This window comes from Ranitomeya imitator, chromosome 4 (assembly GCF_032444005.1).
Source record: "Ranitomeya imitator isolate aRanImi1 chromosome 4, aRanImi1.pri, whole genome shotgun sequence".
Classification (NCBI taxonomy): Eukaryota; Metazoa; Chordata; class Amphibia; order Anura; family Dendrobatidae; genus Ranitomeya; species Ranitomeya imitator.
Genome location: NC_091285.1, coordinates 74,060,658 through 74,082,049, shown reverse-complemented (window position 1 = coordinate 74,082,049; position 21,392 = coordinate 74,060,658). Strand labels below are relative to the sequence as shown.

The window sequence follows — 21,392 nt, the reverse complement described above, 5'->3', positions numbered from 1 at the left end:
AGGTGTAAACAATAAAATAGAAAATGCTAGATATTGGGGAACAGGCTAGAATTTATGCAAGAAGTAAAATAAATAAGATTGTTTGTAATGTCTACCAAGACATGACAAATCAAGAAGATGGGAACAACCCTGTAAGGCCAGAACAATAACCGGATGTATTGCCTCCATAGGATAAAGATTGGGAGTTTTTGTGCTTACTATAAAGAAACAGTATGAGTGTACACTTTAATTAGCTTTCATGACGTAGGCTCATGTGTGTTAGGAGTCGAGTTTCCTCTGCTGCACAGGGGGAATCTCGATCGGTGTCTGCTGCAGTCTCCCATTCGGTATCAGCCGCAGTGGGCTCTGCTCAGCGGAGACGTCGCTCCCAGCGTCTCGTTGGGGCTGATTCGGTGCATAGGGTCACTACTGCCTTTTCTGGCTTTCCTATGGTACCCTGCACTGATCTGCGGCGAGCGAGCCTCTCTGGGACTAAGTCCTTGTTTACTCACACTGAGCATGCCCAGGGCAGGGTCTCCCATTGGAGGTCGAGGGCTACATGTTCGGTCACATGCTCAGGTGCTGCAGTACATTCCATTGGTCCTTCTGGAAGGTCCTGAAAGGGCAAAACATGCTCAGGTACTGCAGCACTTTCCATTGGTCCTTCTGGAAGGTCCTGAAAGGGCAAAGGCTTCAGTAGCAGCTTCCTGTGCTGCAACTATATAAACTACGCATGACCGCACGGCCATGTGCTAGTATCGTCTTTTTCTATATGCTTTGCGCCAATGTGGTCATGTGTTTGTATGTGTTCAGGGACCCGGCTGAAATAAGCCCCTAGAATGCTGGCACCTCCGGCGAGGAGATTGTGTATAAATGTGTTCAGGGACCCGGCTGAAATAAGCCCCTAGAATGCTGGCTCCTCCGGCGAGGAGATTGAGTATGCATGCATGACCACTCACTGCTCACATCTGGGTAGTTGGCCTGTGCCTCTGTGAAAGTCTAACAGGGCACAGAGCTCACCTCTCGCGGTTACTCTGTGAAGCTAACAGAGTTAGTATATACCGCCATATAGAGCCGCCATTATTTAGCAGCAGGTACTTTCCTGCACGGTGGATCCCGGGTTGCGAACGCACCAATTCCTTTTAGTAAACAATATATTTGGTGCGTTCCGCCAACCCTAACAGTATACTAGCGCCAGGATCTGGCTAAGTAATGGCGGATGAACAGCGATTGCAGGGGTACATCCAGCTGCTGGAGGGCCGGTTGGCGTCTCTTGAGCGTGCAACCTCGGCGGTGGATGTTACCGCAATAGCTGTTCAGGCTGCTAGCGTGGCTGCAGCAGCTTTACCCACTGCCACCTCTGTTCCGACCCTATCTTACCTTCCTTTGCCTGAGAGATACTCTGGGGACAGTAAGTCCTGTAGGGGTTTCGTGAGCCAATGTGGTATACACCTCGAGCTTCTGGCTGCACGTTTCCCTACTGAGCGGGCAAAGGTGGGATTCATAATCTCTCTCCTGTCGGACAGAGCGTTGGAGTGGGCTACGCCGCTGTGGGAGCGCAACGATCATGTGGTGCGGAGTGTTCCTAGGTTTCTGGACACTCTGAAACAGGTCTTTTTAGGACCTCAAGTCACCCATGATACAGCGCTCCAACTGCTGGCTTTGACTCAGGGTTCAACCATGGTCAGCCATTTTGCTGTTCACTTCCGGACATTAGCGTCTGAGTTGGAATGGCCAGATAAAACCCTCATTCCCGTATTTTGGAGGGGGCTGGCTGACCATGTGAAGGATGCTTTGGCCACTAGGGAGATTCCTGCCACACTGGAGGAGCTCATAGCCGTATCTACTCGTATTGACCTCCGTTTTAACAAGCGGAGGTTGGAGCGAGCCCAGTGTAGGCAGAGGTTTCGGCTGGCTCCCACCTTCGCCAAACCTTTAGAATCTCCAGTCCAGGCATCCGAGTCATATGAGGCCTTAGAGGTGACACGAGCGGGATCCAAGTCTCAGTCTGCCCGTGCACATAAGGTCCGTCATGTTTGCCAGCAGTCAGGACACCTTGCCTCCAAGGGTCCTCAGCGGTCGGGGAAACGTCAGCGTCTAGTGGCAGTTGGAGGAGGTACACTAGACACGGCGACGTTTGCCTCAAAGTTGTCCTTCAAGGGGACAATTACCATAGGCCCATCCACTCTTATGGTCGAGCTATGCGTGGATTCTGGGGCAGAGGGTAACTTTATGTCTTCCGCTTTTGCCCAGCGTCACGCAATACCCTTGGTGATGCTCGCCAAGCCGGTAACCGTTCGAGTGGTAAATGGGTCAACACTACCTTCACAGATTACCCACCAAACCATTCCTTTCACACTATCTGTGTCTCCATTACATCAGGAGATAATCTCCCTATTAGTCATTCCTGAGGGAATTGATGAGGTCCTGTTGGGGATACCATGGTTTCGCTACCATTCTCCTCATATTGAGTGGTCCTCTGGGAGAATTTTGGGTTGGAGTAAATCTTGCGAGGGTAGATGTCTGAGGGAGTGCGTTTAGGTTGCTACTACACAGGTACCCGCAGATCTTTCCTCTCTCCCCAAGCACTATTGGCCCTATGCAGACGTGTTCTCCAAAAGAGCTGCGGAGACCCTTCCGCCTCACCGCCCCTATGACTGTCCTATTGACCTCTTGCCTGGTGCTGAGCCTCCCCGGGGTCGAGTCTATCCGTTATCTCTCCCAGAGACGGAGGCAATGTCCCAGTACATCCAGGAGAATCTGGCAAGAGGATTCATTAGGAAGTCAGTGTCACCGGCAGGGGCAGGGTTCTTCTTCGTACAGAAGAAGACTGGAGACTTACGTCCATGCATAGACTACAGGGGTCTTAACGCCATCACCGTTAAGAACAAGTACCCACTACCCCTGATATCTGAGCTGTTTGATAGGCTATGGGGAGCGAGGGTATTTACAAAGTTAGATCTGCGGGGTGCTTACAACCTGATTTGCATCCGTGAGGGGGATGAATGGAAGACGGCTTTTAACACCAGGGATGGGCACTATGAATATCTGGTGATGCCCTTCGGGCTCTGTAATGCCCCAGCCGTTTTCCAAGACTTTGTGAACGACATCTTCCGGGATATGCTCACCACCTCGGTCGTAGTCTATCTGGATGATATTCTCATCTTCTCTCCAGATATTGACTCCCATCGGAGAGATGTTCGCAAAGTCTTCGACCTCTTACGGGCAAACTCCCTCTACGCCAAGTTGGAGAAGTGTGTGTTTGAGCAGGAGTCCTTGCCTTTCCTTGGTTATATCATCTCTGCCAAGGGTTTGGCTATGGATCCTGCCAAGCTACAGGCTGTAATGGACTGGCAAGAACCCCATTCTCTTAAAGCGGTGCAGCGCTTTATGGGGTTCATTAATTACTATTGCCAGTTCATTCCACACTTCTCAACTTTGGTAGCTCCCTTGGTTGCCCTCACCAAGAAGGGAGCAAATCCCAAGTTGTGGTCAGAGGAGGTCTCCAAAGCCTTTCTCTCGATCAAGTCACACTTCGCTAGCGCTCCCATCCTACATCGCCCCGATGTTGATAAGCCATTTATCTTGGAGGTGGATGCCTCATCCGTTGGTGCTGGAGCAGTCCTTTTCCAAAAGGATGCTCAAGGTCGGAAGCATCCTTGCTTCTTCTTCTCCAAGACCTTCACACCAGCGGAGAGGAATTATTCCATCGGGGACAGGGAGTTGCTGGCCATGAAGTTGGCTTTTTCGGAGTGGAGACATCTCTTGGAGGGAGCTCGCTTTCCCTTCCAAGTCTTCACTGACCACAAGAACTTGGTGTATCTACAAACGGCCCAGCGGCTGAATTCTCGCCAGGCTAGATGGTCCCTGTTCTTCTCCCGGTTCCATTTTACTCTCCATTTCCTCTCCGGGGAGAAGAATGTTCGTGCTGACGCTCTCTCCCGCTCCGTGGTGTCATCGGAGGAGGAGGAGGAGCCTCGGCTTATTGTCCCTTCTGAGAGCCTGAGAACTGTAGCTCCGGTTTCGCTAGAGTCTGTGCCCCCGGGCAAGACTTTTGTACCAGCTAACTTGCGACCGGAGGTTCTCTCTTGGGCTCACTCCTCCAGAGTGGGTGGGCATTTAGGGACCAAGAGGACATCTGAGCTTCTGGCGAGAACATACTGGTGGCCGCATATGGCCCGAGATGTCAAGGACTATATTCAGGCATGCGTTTCTTGCGCCCAGAATCGGTCTCCTCGGCAACGGCCTGCTGGGTTGCTTTACCCTCTACCGGTGGCAGACAGGCCCTGGGAGATGGTCGGGATGGACTTTGTGGTGGGTCTACCCAAGTCGCGTGGCTGCTCCATTATTTGGGTTGTCACCGACCACTTCTCCAAGATGGTGCATTTGGTGCCGCTTCCTCGGTTACCCTCAGCACGGGCCTTGGCGGTGTTGTTCATTAAACACGTTTTCCGTTTGCATGGTATGCCTGATAAGATTGTCAGCGATCGGGGTCCCCAGTTCGCATCTCGGTTTTGGAGAGAGCTCTGCCGTTTACTCAGCATAGAGTTAAACCTCTCCTCTGCATACCATCCCGAGACAAATGGGTTGGTGGAGAGAACCAACCAGACTCTGGTGACATATTTGCGACATTTCGTCTCTGCTAGGCAGGATGACTGGGCATCTTTGCTACCTTGGGCGGAATTTGCCCTGAACAACGCCGTAGCCGATTCCACTGGTCAAACTCCTTTTCTCCTTAATTACGGCCAGCATCCGCGTGTCCCTGTGCCCATGCCCGTGTCATCCACCGATTCTAGGGTGGCAGACTGGGCGGTGGAGGCACGTGACATCTGGGACCGCACACAGGATGCCATCCGGGCCTCCAAGGAGAGAATGAGGGTTTCGGCTGATACACACCGGCGCCCCGCTCCGGTCTTTGCTCCTGGCGACTTAGTGTGGCTCTCCGCCCGTAACATCAGGCTGCGAGTTAAGTCCACTAAGTTTGCTCCTCGCTACATTGGCCCGTTTAAGGTTCTGGAACAGGTCAACCCTGTGGTCTACCGTTTGGCTATTCCTCCACGCCTTGGTATCACCGATACTTTCCACGTTTCCCTCTTAAAGCCCGTTCATTTGTCCCGGTTTTCCGAGTCATCTGCTGGGACATCGGGTTCATCCACGGATGAGTTTGAGGTGAATGCTATTGTGGGGTGCAAGGTGGTACGTGGCAAGAAATTTTATCTGGTGGACTGGAAGGGTCACGGCCCAGAGGATAGAACCTGGGAGCCTGTGGAGTACATTCGGGCTCCGCTGCTTATCGCAGCTTTTGAGCGTAGTGAGGCTCAAGGAGGGGGGGGCCCTAGGAGGGGGGGGTAATGTTAGGAGTCGAGTTTCCTCTGCTGCACAGGGGGAATCTCGATCCGTGTCTGCTGCGGTCTCCCATTCGGTATCGGCCGCAGTGGGCTCTGCTCAGCGGAGACGTCGCTCCCAGCGTCTCGCTGGGGCTGATTCGGTGCATAGGGTCACTACTGCCTTTTCTGGCTTTCCTATGGTACCCTGCACTGATCTGCGGCGAGCGAGCCTCTCTGGGACTAAGTCCTTGTTTACTCACACTGAGCATGCCCAGGGCAGGGTCTCCCATTGGAGGTCGAGGGCCACATGTTCGGTCACATGCTCAGGTGCTGCAGTACATTCCATTGGTCCTTCTGGAAGGTCCTGAAAGGGCAAAACATGCTCAGGTACTGCAGCACTTTCCATTGGTCCTTCTGGAAGGTCCTGAAAGGGCAAAGGCTTCAGTAGCAGCTTCCTGTGCTGCAACTATATAAACTGCGCATGACCGCACGGCCATGCGCTAGTATCGTCTTTTGCTATATGCTTTGCGCCAATGTGGTCATGTGTTTGTATGTGTTCAGGGACCCGGCTGAAATAAGCCCCTAGAATGCTGGCACCTCCGGCGAGGAGATTGTGTATAAATGTGTTCAGGGACCCGGCTGAAATAAGCCCCTAGAATGCTGGCTCCTCCGGCGAGGAGATTGAGTATGCATGCATGACCACTCACTGCTCACATCTGGGTAGTTGGCCTGTGCCTCTGTGAAAGTCTAACAGGGCACAGAGCTCACCTCTCACGGTTACTCTGTGAAGCTAACAGAGTTGGTATATACCGCCATATAGAGCCGCCATTATTTAGCAGCAGGTACTTTCCTGCACGGTGGATCCCGGGTTGCGAACGCACCAATTCCTTTTAATAAACAATATATTTGGTGCGTTTCGCCAACCCTAACAATGTGTGTGTCTGCCCAAGTAATGACATTTTATTCCAGTTAGTTTAATGTGGAATAATCTTGTAGCTTTTATACTGTTAAGTATATATGTATAGTTGTGTGAAAAAGTGTTTGCCCCCTTCCTGATTTCCTATTATTTTGCACATTTATCGTGCTTAAATGTTTCAGATCACCGAGCAAATTTAAATATTAGACAAAAATAACACAAGTAAACACAAAATGCACTTTTTAAATGAAGGTCTTTGTTTTTTAGTAGAAAATGAAATTTAAACTTACAGAGTTCTGTGTGAAAAAGTGGTTGTCCCTCCCCCTTTTAAAACATAAATTAACAGTGGTTTATCACATTTTCGGGAAGCAATTTTAAATTCCTTTGCCACACTCAGGTATGATTACTGCCACATCTGTTCTCAATCAAGAAATCACTTAAATATAACCTGCCTAACAAAGTGAAGTAGACCAAAAGTTCATCAAAAGCTGAACATCATTCCAAGATCCAAAGAAATTTTAGGACAAATGAGAAGCAATGTAACTGAGATCTATCAGTCTGAAAAGGTAATAACGCCATTTCTAAAGTTTTGAGACTCCTGTGAACTACACTGAGATCAATTATCCACAAATTGCAAAAATATTGGAACTGTGCTAAGCCTTCCCAGGTCTAACCGGCTGACCACAATCACCCCATGAACGCAGCAATGACTCATCCAAGAGGTCACAACAGACCCTACAACAACAGCTAAAGAACTGCAGGCCTCACTTGCTCAGTTAAGATTAGTCTTCATAAGGCTGGGTTCACATTGCATTAACGGCAGTCCGCTAATGGAATCCGTTACATAGCGCCACTAACGCAATGTAACGGATCCGTTAGCACACCCAATATATGACCGCAATGTATCTAATGCATCGCTAACGTATGCCATTTTTGGCATGCATTAGCGATGTCCCGCTATTTTCTGATGGACCTCGAATGCCTGCTTGCAGCGTTCAGGGTCCGTTCTCGCTAGCGCAGATCGGGCATCTGCGCTAGCGGGATCGCTAAACGCAATCCTTTTTGTACATTGCATTAGCGCATTCCGTTAGTGTATGCGCTAAATGGATTGCACTAACGCAACGTGACCCTACCCTTACTCCACCATTAGAAAGACATTGGGCAAAAATGGTCTGCATCGCAGAGTTCCAAAATGAAAGCAACTGCTGAGCAATACGAACATAAAGGCTCATCTCAGCTTTGTCAGAAAGCATCGTGATGATCCCCAAGACATTTGGGAGAATACTATTTGGACTGATGAGACAAAAGTTGAACTTTTGGAAGGTGTATGTCCCTTTACATCTAGGATAGAAGTAACACAACTTTCAGAAAAGGAACATCATACCAACAGTAAAATATGGAGGTGGTAGTGTGATGGTCAGGGGATATTTTGTTGCTTCAGGACCCGGAAGACTTGCAGTGGTAAATGGAACCATGAATTTTGCTTTGTACCAAAAAATCCTGAAGGAGAATGTATGGCCATCTGTTTGTGACCTCAAGCTGATGCGCACTTGGGTTATGCAGCAGGACAATAATTCAAAACACATAAGCAATACTACCTCTGAATGGCTTAAAAAAACTATGGAGTGGCTTAGTCAAAGTTCTGACCTTAATCAGATTGAGATGCTGTGGCATGACCTTAAAAAGGAGGTTCATGCTCATAAACCCTGCAATGAGGCTGAGTTACAAGAATTCTGCAAAGAGCAGTCCAAAATCCCTCCAGAGCATTGTAAAAGACTAATTGCCAGTTATCACAAATGCTTGATTGCAGTTGTTGTTGCTAAGGGTGGCCCAACCAGTTATTTTCTGTGGAAATAACTTTTTCACACAGGTCCCTGTAGGTTTGGATTTCTTTTTCCATTAATAATAAAGACCTTAATTTATTGACTGCATTTTGTATTTTCTTATGTTATCTTTGTCTAATATTTAAATTTGTTTGGTGATCTGAAACATTTAAATGTGTCAAGCATGCAAAAGAATAGGAAATCTGGAAGGGGCAAAGACTTTTTCACATAGCTGTATATGCTTTCAATAATATATGTGAATGATGGTATCTTTATCTCTAAAATCAAATATTCAACAAATTTCAACAGTGTTTTGATTCTGGCAATGTGGTTAAATGTTGCAATGAGACATGGTAGTGGATGCAGGGATAATTGCCTCTTTTCTACATCCAGTCTGGTGTTTAATATGCTGTTTCTAGTTTTATACCTTGATAAAGGTTTCCTGACATGCACCTATCTGTTTCTGCTGAGAAACGCTTTCAGCTGAATAGCATTTTATTCCAGGGAGACTTTTACAAAGCAATGTTTTACAGCCCTAGTATCTCTGGATACATTTTGATAGCCCTGTGGATTACAGAGTAGTTTAGACCTTTAACTGGCAAACCTCTACTTGCACACAGAACACAGCGTCTTCGTTCTTCCTTTCTGAAGGAATGTCAGTGCTCATCTCCCACACCTCTGAAAATCATTTATTGACTTGGGAAGCATAATTTTGTTGTTTCAAAGTTACAAAACTATTGTAATGCAAGCTAAAAAAAAAGGCACATTGAAAAAATATCAACAATTGTTTAAGATGTTTTATAATTTTGTTCAAGAAAGCAGTGAGTTAATAAAACTATAACAAAAGAACCTCCATACAATATATTAGAAATATTGAAAAGGCGGTGAAATAATTTTCTTAAAATTAAAAGGTCAATTTTGATACTGGGATTTCCATAGAAGAATATGGACAGATTAACACGTGATCTGCTGTTCTATATTTAATAGGCTTTTCTCTGCTTCAGTGACCTGGTACTCTGTTTTGGTAGGGTATGGGTTCTCAACTGAGTTACTTTGGCTCTTATTTATTTCTAGAAGAATTATTTTAGTGTGTACTTTAATGCATTATGTTGTACTTTTCCATATACCTCTTTTACAATGTGGAATACATACCTACTGATGTTTTTATCTGTTTGATCCAGATCAAAGGCTTTTCCGTCCAGCTCTTGTTAAATGTCTTCGGACTCTTTTTGACCTCTTGTACGGCTGTGTGCATCTATTCTAGGTAGATAGAAAAGGGTAATTTACTACTTCATCCTTCACTTAGACTATTACCTCTGATGCAAAGCCATTTTGGACCCATACACCACCAATAAACTATTAGAACAGAGTAGCGAATCACTGAGACAGAGAAACCTACTAGTAATGAGCACAATACATCAATCATAGCAGATATGACCCCTACGCTGTTTTGATTGCACTTTTTTCGGGGGTATGAAGAAGCACAAGCAAAACAGGGTAGGGGTCTGGAGGGTTTCAGCTGTCCATTAATTGTCCCTTTACTATCCTGGCTGTTTTCACTACTTAAGATGATGTACCATTTTGGAAAGCTCTGCTATTATTCTGATTTATGCACTGTTTAACCGATGCAATGTTAGATGAAACCATAGGTATTGTTATTATTTTTTGTTAGTCTCTAAGATTTATAGGCTAAGCATTGTATCAAACCTACTGCTATTACTCTTTGAGGTGAGCTTTTTTCATAGGCCCTTATAGTGACCGTAGTCAGTTCCTATTATTTGCATGTAGCACTTTACTATACTCAAAGGTGGTTTGTACCTGCAGCGACACCAACAAACCTCCACAAATGGTTTGTAAGAGTAAATACTATAGAACAACGTATACACCTAAATGCATACAGGTACGCGCTGGGTGATAGCAGTAAAAAACGTAATTAGGTGACCTATGTAACACATTGGGCTGGTACAACAAAGGTAATAGGCTGAAAAGGTAAAACAAAAAAGTAACGCTATGGCGTAAATAGCAGTCCACTGAAAAAATAAAATGCAGGAATATATATATATGTGTGCGTCTTCCTACCTCCAATGATAGGTCCTTGATGCACAGCAGCGCTGAGGTATTGCCGAAGTGACTCCAGAAGATCTCCCAATGTCCTCTCGAACAGCAGGGAAAGAGTCCAAGACAAGTGGCTGCTCCGGCCGGTAGCAGCCACCTAAAGCAGATCTCCGGGTGGGAGCGTGGTCTAGTGAAGCCGAACGCCGCCGCATGTGGTGAAAGCGGTGTGCAGGACCTTCGTGACGTAACCCGTCACGTGACCGTTTCCCCAAACCCGAGAGTGAAAAAAAGTACGGAATGCAGAGAGATCAATCTAACCAACGTGTTTCGGAGACGGCTGTCTCCTTCTTCAGGGATGATCTCAGCTCCGTAGTCTACGTCCTTATATAGTCTATCTCTGCAGATTGCTCATTGGAAGCCAAAAAGTTCCGTGCCAATATTCAAACCCCTTGGCACAATCGTATCCAAAGTAAAGATCCATTCAGTTTCTGTTCTTGACATCGCTTTGATGTAATCACCGCCCCTCCAGTGGCGGTGTACCGTGGCTATGCCCGAGACTTTCATCAGATGCGTTAATCCTTTATGATATTCTATGAAATGCTGGGAAAGTGGGTGCCCCAGAAATTGGTTCTTGATGTTCCTCACATGTTCACTAATCCTAATTTTTAAAGGACGTTTAGTCCTACCCACGTATCGTTTTCCACAGGGGCACTCTATAATATAGATTACCCCTGTGGTGGAACATGTAATGAAGTCCTTAATTTGGATCCTCCTGTCTCCATTCTTAATATCAGTGCATTTTTGTGTAATGGTATTTTTGCACATGTTGCATTTATGGCACGGGAAGAATCCTTTAAGTTTAGCGTGGCAAATAGAGGATTGTACCATGGGAAAGGACTTCTTCTGTACCGTAGGGGCAATTAAATTTCCCAAATTTTGGGATTTTCTGTATACAAAACGAGGCTTATGCGTGATGACCTCACCCAGAATCTTATCATTTTTTAAGATATGCCAGTGTTTACTGACTATCTTTCTCAGGAAATTTGAGTTAGTGTTATATCTCGTTATGATGGGAATAAAGTCCACATTTTTCATATCTCTGGGGGTTGGGTTGATCAGTTCTTGTCTAGATCTGCTCACAGCCATTTCTTTAGATTTTTCCAACATTCCTTTATCGTAGCCTTTTTCTAAAAATTTTTTTGTTAAGGTTAACGACTCTACTTCAAAGTCCTGAGGTCTCGAGCATTTGCGATGGATCCTGGTAAATTGGCTGTTCGGGATGTTAAGCAGCCAGCTCGGGAGATGACAACTATCTAAGGGGATATTGCTGTTCGTGTCCGTGGGTTTAGTATAGGTGCATGTTTGAATTCTAAAATCCTCAATAAAAATCTTCAAGTCTAAAAAATTGATCTTAGTGGTACTGGTGGTGGAGGTGAACTTTAAAAAATACTGATTTTTATTTATATCCATTAAAAACTGGTTGAGAGTATCCCAACCACCAGACCAAATAAAAGCAATATCATCAATAAAACGCTTCCAGAGGACCAGGTTCGCGCGCAGGAAACCTTTTGGGTATATAAACTCTTTTTCCCACCTCCCCACGTAGAGGTTTGCATAACTGGGCGCGAACCTGGTCCCCATAGCGGTCCCCCACTGCTGGGAGTAGTAGTCCTCCTGGTATACAAAGTAGTTGTGAGTTAAAATAAAGATCATCAATTCACCTAAAAATTCAATCTGTTCAGGAGGGACTTTAGACAGTTTGTTTAAAAAATATAGGGCCGCCTGACAACCTTTGTTATGATCAATAACCGTGTAAAGAGAAGTTATATCCAAAGTGCCCATAATAAATTCTTCACGCCATTCAACTGTATGTAAAAGCTTTAAAACATGTGAACTGTCTTTTAGGTGGGATGGCAACAATGGTACCTAAAAGACACTTCACATGTTTTAAAGCTTTTACATACAGTTGAATGGCGTGAAGAATTCATTATGGGTACTTTGGATATAACTTCTCTTTACACGGTTATTGACCATAACAAAGGTTGTCAGACGGCCCTATATTTTTTAAACAAACTGTCTAAAGTCCCTCCTGAACAGATTGAATTTTTAGGTGAATTGATGATCTTTATTTTAACTCACAACTACTTTGTATACCAGGAGGACTACTACTCCCAGCAGTGGGGGACCGCTATGGGGACCAGGTTCGCGCCCAGTTATGCAAACCTCTACGTGGGGAGGTGGGAAGAAGAGTTTATATACCCAAAAGGTTTCCTGCGCGCGAACCTGGTCTTCTGGAAGCGTTTTATTGATGATATTGTTTTTATTTGGTCTGGTGGTTGGGATACTCTCAACCAGTTTTTAATGGATATAAATAAAAATCAGTATTTTTTAAAGTTCACCTCCACCACCAGTACCACTAAGATCAATTTTTTAGACTTGAAGATTTTTATTGAGGATTTTAGAATTCAAACATGCACCTATACTAAACCCACGGACACGAACAGCTATATCCCCTTAGATAGTTGTCATCTCCCGAGCTGGCTGCTTAACATCCCGAACAGCCAATTTACCAGGATCCATCGCAACTGCTTGAGACCTCAGGACTTTGAAGTAGAGTCGTTAACCTTAACAAAAAATTTTTTAGAAAAAGGCTACGATAAAGGAATGTTGGAAAAATCTAAAGAAATGGCTGTGAGCAGATCTAGACAAGAACTGATCAACCCAACCCCCAGAGATATGAAAAATGTGGACTTTATTCCCATCATAACGAGATATAACACTAACTCAAATTTCCTGAGAAAGATAGGCAGTAAACACTGGCATATCTTAAAAAATGATAAGATTCTGGGTGAGGTCATCACGCATAAGCCTCGTTTTGTATACAGAAAATCCCAAAATTTGGGAAATTTAATTGCCCCTACGGTACAGAAGAAGTCCTTTCCCATGGTACAATCCTCTATTTGCCACGCTAAACTTAAAGGATTCTTCCCGTGCCATAAATGCAACATGTGCAAAAATACCATTACACAAAAATGCACTGATATTTAGAATGGAGACAGGAGGATCCAAATTAAGGACTTCATTACATGTTCCACCACAGGGGTAATCTATATTATAGAGTGCCCCTGTGGAAAACTATACGTGGGTAGGACTAAACGTCCTTTAAAAATTAGGATTAGTGAACATGTGAGGAGCATCAAGAACCAATTTCTGGGGCACCCACTTTCCCAGCATTTCATAGAATATCATAAAGGATTAACGCATCTGATGAAAGTCTCGGGCATAGCCACGGTACACCGCCACTGGAGGGGCGGTGATTACATCAAAGCGATGTCAAGAACAGAAACTGAATGGATCTTTACTTTGGATACGATTGTGCCAAGGGGTTTGAATATTGGCACGGAACTTTTTGGCTTCCAATGAGCAATCTGCAGAGAAAGACTATATAAGGACGTAGACTACGGAGCTGAGATCATCCCTGAAGAAGGAGACAGCCGTCTCCGAAACACGTTGGTTAGATTGATCTCTCTGCACTCCGTACTTTTTTTCACTCTCGGGTTTGGGGAAACGGTCACGTGACGGGTTACGTCACGAAGGTCCTGCGCACCGCTTTCACCACATGCGGCGGCGTTCGGCTTCACTAGACCACGCTCCCACCCGGAGATCTGCTTTAGGTGGCTGCTACCGGCCGGAGCAGCCACTTGTCTTGGACTCTTTCCCTGTTGTTCGAGAGGACATTGGGAGATCTTCTGGAGTCACTTTGGCAATACCTCAGCGCTGCTGTGCATCAAGGACCTATTATTGGAGGTAGGAAGACGCACACATATATATATATTCCTGCATTTTATTTTTTCAGTGGACTGCTATTTACGCCATAGTGTTACTTTTTTGTTTTACCTTTTCAGCCTATTACCTTTGTTGTACCAGCCCAATGTGTTACATAGGTCACCTAATTACGTTCTTTTGTATGTGTACCTGCTCTAGTGGAGGCCTTTTGTTTTCCCTTTTTGTTTGTTTTTTGTCCTTTTTTGTTAATTTTATTATTAATAAGTAATAAATGATTTTAGCTAGCATTTCTTCCTTTTCTTGGCAGCAATATCGTAGCTGCTATGATTGGTGTATTTCCCATTGTTGTGTGAAGTGTCTAGCATTATATGCTTTTTGGGGGGCTTTTGTGATTAGAGATGAGCAAATCAGACAAAATTCAAATTTGCCTGCTCTTGTATATTTTCCTGTGAAATTCAATTTGCAAAGAAGTTGTTCTCCGTAAATGTAATTTACTGGGCTCTCTACAGACCCAAAAGCATAATGAACATAAGATGTAATAAAATGTTTATACTCACCTTATTGCTCACCTTTTGCTCTTCACCAAACCCGTCCACTTTGATGCATCTTCTTATCAACACTGCAAGCACTGAATCACAGGTCCTCTTCATAATAGGCCGGGGCTCAGATGAGGCACAAGATAATGGCTCATGTGAAGTCACAACTCCAAACCTTACGCACGCTTGCACAGATCCATCCTGGGCTGATTGATCAGCAAAACATCGTTTGGCTAACAACAATCTAATATGTATAGGGAAATTAAAGTTTCCATAGTCATGATATTAATGTTGATGAAAATCATTTCAACCAAAATTAGCAAACTATTATTCTAGTTGACTGATTGCCCAACAATTATTTTAAAACCCTGCTTGATGATTTAAGCCAAAAGTCAGTTAAAAGATTTTTCTTTCAAAGAAAGACGGATCACTCCTGACGATCTTTTGTGGAAAAAATAATCCCAGAAATATTATTAGTTTATTACCCGATGTTACTCAACTTGTATATGAAGACGATGAAAAGTATGTAACTGTGTTGACATTATCATCTTTCACTAAAAGATTGTTCAACCAGCAACATACTTTGATCTGATACAGTCGTGGCCAAAAAGTGCTGGCACTCTTAGAATTGATCGAGAACGTGAAGTACTTCTCCAAGAAAATTACTGCAATTGCACATGTTTTATTATACGCATATTTACTTCCTTTGGGTGTATTTGAACAACACAAAAAAGGAAACAAAAGGCAAATTGGACCCAATTTTACACTAAACCTCAAAAACAGGCTGGACAAAATTTTTAGCACCCTCAACTTAATGTTTGGTTGTGCAACCTTTGGAATGCATCTCGTATAAATTTCTATGTTACTGAGTAATGATGATTAATGCTATGGATTTTTTTCCACTGATGCTTAGTTTTTAATTTGTGCAGAGGATATTGTTGATTGAGAGGGAGGAGTTGATGTGTCCATTAGCTATTGTAAATGGTCCATTTTATGTTATATATAGGTTTTACCATTTACTGTAATTCTGCCTGTGATGATAATGAAATGATTGCTAAGAAGTGACCTCTCTACACATCAGCAAGTGTATATTACTAGACCCTGTGGACAGAAATCAAACTTCATGGATATTTTAAAAATATAATGATATGGAATAATATAAAAAACATTGTGAAAAAGTCTTACAATAAGTGTTACTTTGAAAATGGACAGTATTTCTGGACATGTTGTATTACACCCTTCCTCCTACCCTTCCACTTCCCTTAAAACAAAGCAAACACCTCGACAGGCTAACCAACAAAGTAAAGGAGAAAAATTCAAATTAAAGAAAAAAAGAATCAAAGCTTGTGGTCCATCTTGAGACATGATGGAAGATAAAAAATTCTAAAATTCTAAACTTCATAATGTTTACTTATGTTAGAAGAGACTGGATTTCCTAATTCAAAAGTCAAGGTCCAAGCAGTAAACTATAAAATGCCATATGGTGTCCTTATAGTGTTACTATGATTTTGCCTTCTATTCTGTTACAGAATATTTACCAATGTTATGTCATATGTCTTCTAGTACACAAAGAATGAAGAGCTGGATGAAAATTTTTTGGATTGCAGTGTGGGAGATCTGCTTCGATTTGACGACTACAATATGGATGGCTACCTGACCCTTCCGGAGCTCTACACTGCATTCCGTAAGTTACTTAGATAACAATACATTTCTTATGGAAATGTACATGCTAGTTTCAAAAAATATGCTATATTTGCATGTTTTGTTGCAATTTCTTGCATTTTATTCGATATTGCAAGCAGTGAATATGTAACCATTCTTCTTGACTTGTAATGAGAAGCAAAGAATAGTCAGTGGTCAGACCACAGATATGGTTCTCAGCACAACTGCTGTGTTTCCTGAAAGCAATATAGTGGCGCATAGCTTACATAACCGTCTCAGTGAATAATATATGTGCACAGAATTTCTGTGTTTCTCAAGAAGATGTTCTTCAAAAATCTGAGCACAAAGAGAGAGGCACCACGATGTTCAGCACAAGTGTTTTGCAGAACTTTATGTATGTTCAGTTGTAGTAACATACAGCAAAATGTTTTATGTATTAAATGGAGTATTACTATCAGTATGGATTATTGTTATTCACAGCACTATTTGCATAGCCTTACCTGAGAAGTTTCGCCTGCTGTCACTTTATTTACCCTTTAAGGATCAGAGAATTTTTCATTTTTGCACTTTGTTTTTCTTTCCTTGTTTATTTGCACTTTTCTTCTTCTAGAGCTATATCTTTGATATTTTTCAGTTGATATTAACATGTAAGGGCTTGTTTTTGAGGAACGAGTTGTGGTTTTGAATGGTACCATTTAATTTACAGTACATTGTAATGAAACATGGTAAAAAAAAATTCAAAGTGTATTGAAAAGGTAAGAAAAATGCAATTTCGTCATTTTTTGTTGGGTTTTGTTTTCATGGAGTTCATTGTGTGGTAAAAAAATTGATTACGGCGATAGCAAATATGTATTTATTTATTTCTGCTTAAGTGAGGAGAAAAATATCAGAATGTTATAAAAAAGTTTAGCTTTCTTTTGCCATTTTCCAAAATATGTAACATTTTTCTGTTGATAGGGCTGAGTGAGTGCTTGATTTTTTTCCCAGTGAATTGATGTTTTTGTTGATACCAGTTTTGTATACATGCAATATTTTGATTTCTTATTATATATATTTTTAAGGGAGGGAAGGTGAACAAGAAACCCAATTAAATGCTGCAGTATCATAGTATTGCAGGATATAGAGAAAATCATGGTCTCTTTTGTATAATAGCTTAAAGCTGAGCTTCATAGGCGGATCGAGATGACAGCAATGGGGTCATCATCAGACCCATGGCTGTCATATTCACCCATCAGTCCCCCGCAACTCAGTCATGGGTGGTGGCGACGGAATCATGTGTGGCATTTTAATGGTTGAGACTGAAACTCAGTCCCTGACTCCCGGTTTTGGATGCTGGCTGCATGTAGGACTCGTTGCATGCACAGTGAACTACTACTTTTCAGCATGACGGCAGCCGCAGCTGACCACCATTTTGCTGAATTCATGCAAATAAATGTGCCTATATCTGGCACTGTTGGCAGCACATTTTTCCTTACACACAAAGGGTGTACTTCTAAGTAAATTTGCAAATTGTCTGGTATTAGAACAGTTGTAATAATGATCATTCCTTCTCATATAGTTTGCATAGAACCATGTAAAAGCCTTTCAAATCGGTACAGATTGACTTGTCGTATCATTGTTTGGTGATCGCTATGAACAGAAAACTGCCTAAGAACAATTGGAAACTAGCTGTCTAAAAGAAATCTAATCGACTAAAATTGTCACTGTAATTTTGTCTTGAAATTTCTAGTCTGTGAAAGACTTGAAATTATAGATGTTGTTATGATACAGTAGAGACTGCTCTATACTGTACTGTATATTGTCGAAAATACATATTGGTTTGCAATAAAGATATAGCAGAAATTCCACAAATAATTCTAAAGTTATATATCAAACTAGCTGAAGAGCCCGGCGTTGCCTGGGCATAGTAAATATCTGTAGTTAGTTATAGCACGTCACTTCTCTTATTTTCCCATCACGCCTCTCATTTTCCCAATCACATCTTTAATTTTCCCCCTCACATCTCTCATTTTCTCCCTCACACCTCTCATTTTCTCCCTCACTCCTCTCATTCCCGCCTAACACTTGTCATTTCGACCTCACATCTGTCATTTTCCGATCACTACACTATTTTCCCTCACTCCTCTCATTTTGCACTCACACTTTTTCATTTTCACCTCACACCTCTCATTTTCACCTCAGTATATACATGTCTGTCATCTCCCTTATATATAGTATACACCTGTATGTCATCTCCTGTATATAGTATATACCTGTATGTCATCTCCCCTGTATATAGTATATAACTGCTGTGTGTCATCTCCCCTGTATATAGTATATACCTGTATGTCATCTCCTCCTATGTATAGTATATACCTGTATGTCATCTCCTCCTATATATAGTATATACCTGTATGTCATCTCCTCCTATATATAGTATATACCTGTATGTCATCTCCTTCTATATATAGTATATACCTGTATGTCATCTCCTGTATATAGTATATACCTGTGTGTCATCTCCCCTGTATATAGTATATATCTGCGTGTCATCTCCTCCTGTATATAGTATATACCTGTATGTCATCTTCTATATATAGCATATACCTGTATGTCATCTTCTCCTGTATATAGTATATACCTGTAGGTAATCTGCTCCTGTATATAGTATATACCTGTGTGTCATCTCCTCCTGTACATAGTATATACCTGTATGTCATCTCCTCCTGTATATAGTATGTACCTGTATGTCATCTCCTCCTTTATATAGTATATACCTGTGTGTCATCTCTCCTGTATATAGTATATATCTGTGTGTCATCTCCCCTGTATATAGTATATACCTGTGTGATCTCATGTATTAGACCTCGTTAACACATTATTTGCTCAGTATTTTTACCTCAGTATTTGTAAGATAAATTGGCAGCCTGATAAATCCCCAGCCAACAGGAAGCCCTCCCCCCTGGCAGTATATATTAGCTCACACATACACATAATAGACAGGTCATGTGACTGACAGCTGCCGTACTTCCTATATGGTACATTTGTTGCTCTTGTAGTTTGTCTGCTTATTAATCAGATTTTTATTTTTGAAGGCTAATACCAGACTTGTGTGTGTTTTAGGGCGAATTTCGTTTGTCAAGTTGTGTGTGTTGAGTTGTGTGTGGCGACATGCATGTAGCGACTTTTGTGAGATGAGTTTTGTGTGGCAACATGCGTGTAGCAACTTTTTGTGTGTCGAGTTGCATGTGACAGGTTAGTGTAGCAAGTTGTGTGCAGCAAGTTTTGCGCATGGCGAGTTTTGTGCGTGGTGAGTTTTATGTCTGGTGCCTTTTGAGTATGTGCAAGTTTTGTGTGAGGCAACTTTTGCATGTGTTGCAAATTTTGTGCATGTGGCAATTTTTCCGCATGTGCAAGTTTTGCGTGTGGCGAGTTTTCCATGAGGTGAGTTTTGCACTTGTGGCGAGTTTTGCGTGAGCCTATTTTTTGCATGTGGCGAGTTTTGCGCATGGTGAGTTTTGAGCGGCGACTTTTGTGTTTCGACTTTTATGTGGCGAGGTTGGTGTATGTGTGGTGAAATGTGTGGTGAGGGTGGTATATGTGTTCAAGCATGTGGTAGTGTGTGGCGCATTTTGTGTGTGTTCATATCCCCGTGTGTGGTGAGTATCCCATGTCGGGGTCCCACCTTAGCAACTGTACGGTATATACTCTTTGGCGCCATCGCTCTCACTCTTTAAGTCCCCCTTGTTCACATCTGGCAGCTGTCAATTTGCCTCCAACACTTTTCCTTTCACTTTTCCCCATTATGTAGATAGGGGAAAAATAGTTTGGTGAATTGGAAAGCGCGGAGTTAAAATTTCACCTCACAACATAGCCTATGACGCTCTCGGGGTCCAGACGTGTGACTGTGCAAAATTTTGTGGCTGTAGTTGCGACGCCTCCAACACTTTTCATTTCACTTTTTCCCCATTATGTAGATAGGGGCAAAATTGTTTGGTGGATTGGAAAGCGCGGGGTTAAAATTTCACCTCACAACGTAGCCTATGACGCTCTCAGGGTCCAGACGTGTGACTGTGCAAAATTTTGTTTCTGTAGCTGCGACGCTTCCAACACTTTTCCTTTCACTTTTTTCCCCATTATGTAGATAGGGGCAAAATTGTTTGGTGAATTGGAACGCGCGGGGTTAAAATTTCACCTCACAACATAGCCTATGACGCTCTCGGGGTCCAGACGTGTGACTGTGCAAAATTTTGTGGCTGTAGCTGCGACGGTGCAGATGCCAATCCCGGACATACACACACACATACACACACACACACACACATTCAGCTTTATATAGTAGATATAAGCACTATAAAAAAGTAAGCACACATAGTTTTTTGGATGTATAATGTAAATATATTTATATTGCAATCTACCATTTTTTCCTGTTTTGTACTCATTATTTTAGTTTTGATGTTCTGTTCACAGTGGTAACAGGCAACCTAATACACCCAATCTCAGGGCCTAGTGGAAGCACTAAGATGAAAGCGCAATGCACCACTTTTGTGGAGGCTGAAGATGATTGGTTGACAGAAGGAGCTCTCTTCCCCTGTCTAGTTACTGAATGTTATTGAACCAACATCTAAGGGGTTAAACAGTGAGGATCAGTGCTCTTAGCTCTTGCGGTAGCTGCCAGGTAGTATCTGCACAATCAGCACGATTCATTTTGGAGCGCTAAAAACACATGCTTACGACAAATATGAGCCTCATGTATTACTAGGAGGCACAGATACCAGACTTTTAGAATTATCTTGGCTTCCCGTTTCCGCATGCTGAACTACATTTTGTGCTAACTTATTTAACATTTAATTTGCACTTCACTGAGAAATCGCTGACCTCTTTTTGCTCAACAAACCTTTCTTGCCGGATCTAAGTTGGTTTCCCGGTATCTCATGCCTATGAATGTAACAGTCTTCCTATGAGTCACAATTACAAAAAAAAAGCATACCTAAAGATTTATGATGTTTCCTATTATGCATTTCAATACTATTCTACAGAACTAGCTACATCCAAAAGGCCATTAAAATATTGATCATTGACTATAGAATAATTATTTTAATACTTAATCTCTATTTTTAAAATAAAAGTTGTAATTGGTACATTTAAAGAGATATCATTTTAATTTAAAATGTTAAAGATATAGTATAAAAGTTAAAAGTGTTGTCCTATAATTAAACATTGCTAACTCACACATTACAGTTATTCAGCTTCTCATACACATATGCTGTGTTTCTATAGAAGTACTGATCCCAGCATCCCCCAATTGTCAACATCCATATTCACAGCG

General features: G+C 42.7%; 1 protein-coding gene across 1 annotated transcript in view; it reads left to right on the top strand.

The window, feature by feature from the left end:
- Positions 1-21,392, top strand: part of FSTL4 (follistatin like 4) — a 1,706,306-nt gene that overhangs the window by 1,208,250 nt on the left and 476,664 nt on the right. The window contains exon 6 of the mRNA XM_069761964.1: positions 15,986-16,106. Coding sequence (XP_069618065.1) covers positions 15,986-16,106 — 121 coding nt within the window. The remainder of the gene's footprint in view (positions 1-15,985; positions 16,107-21,392) is intronic.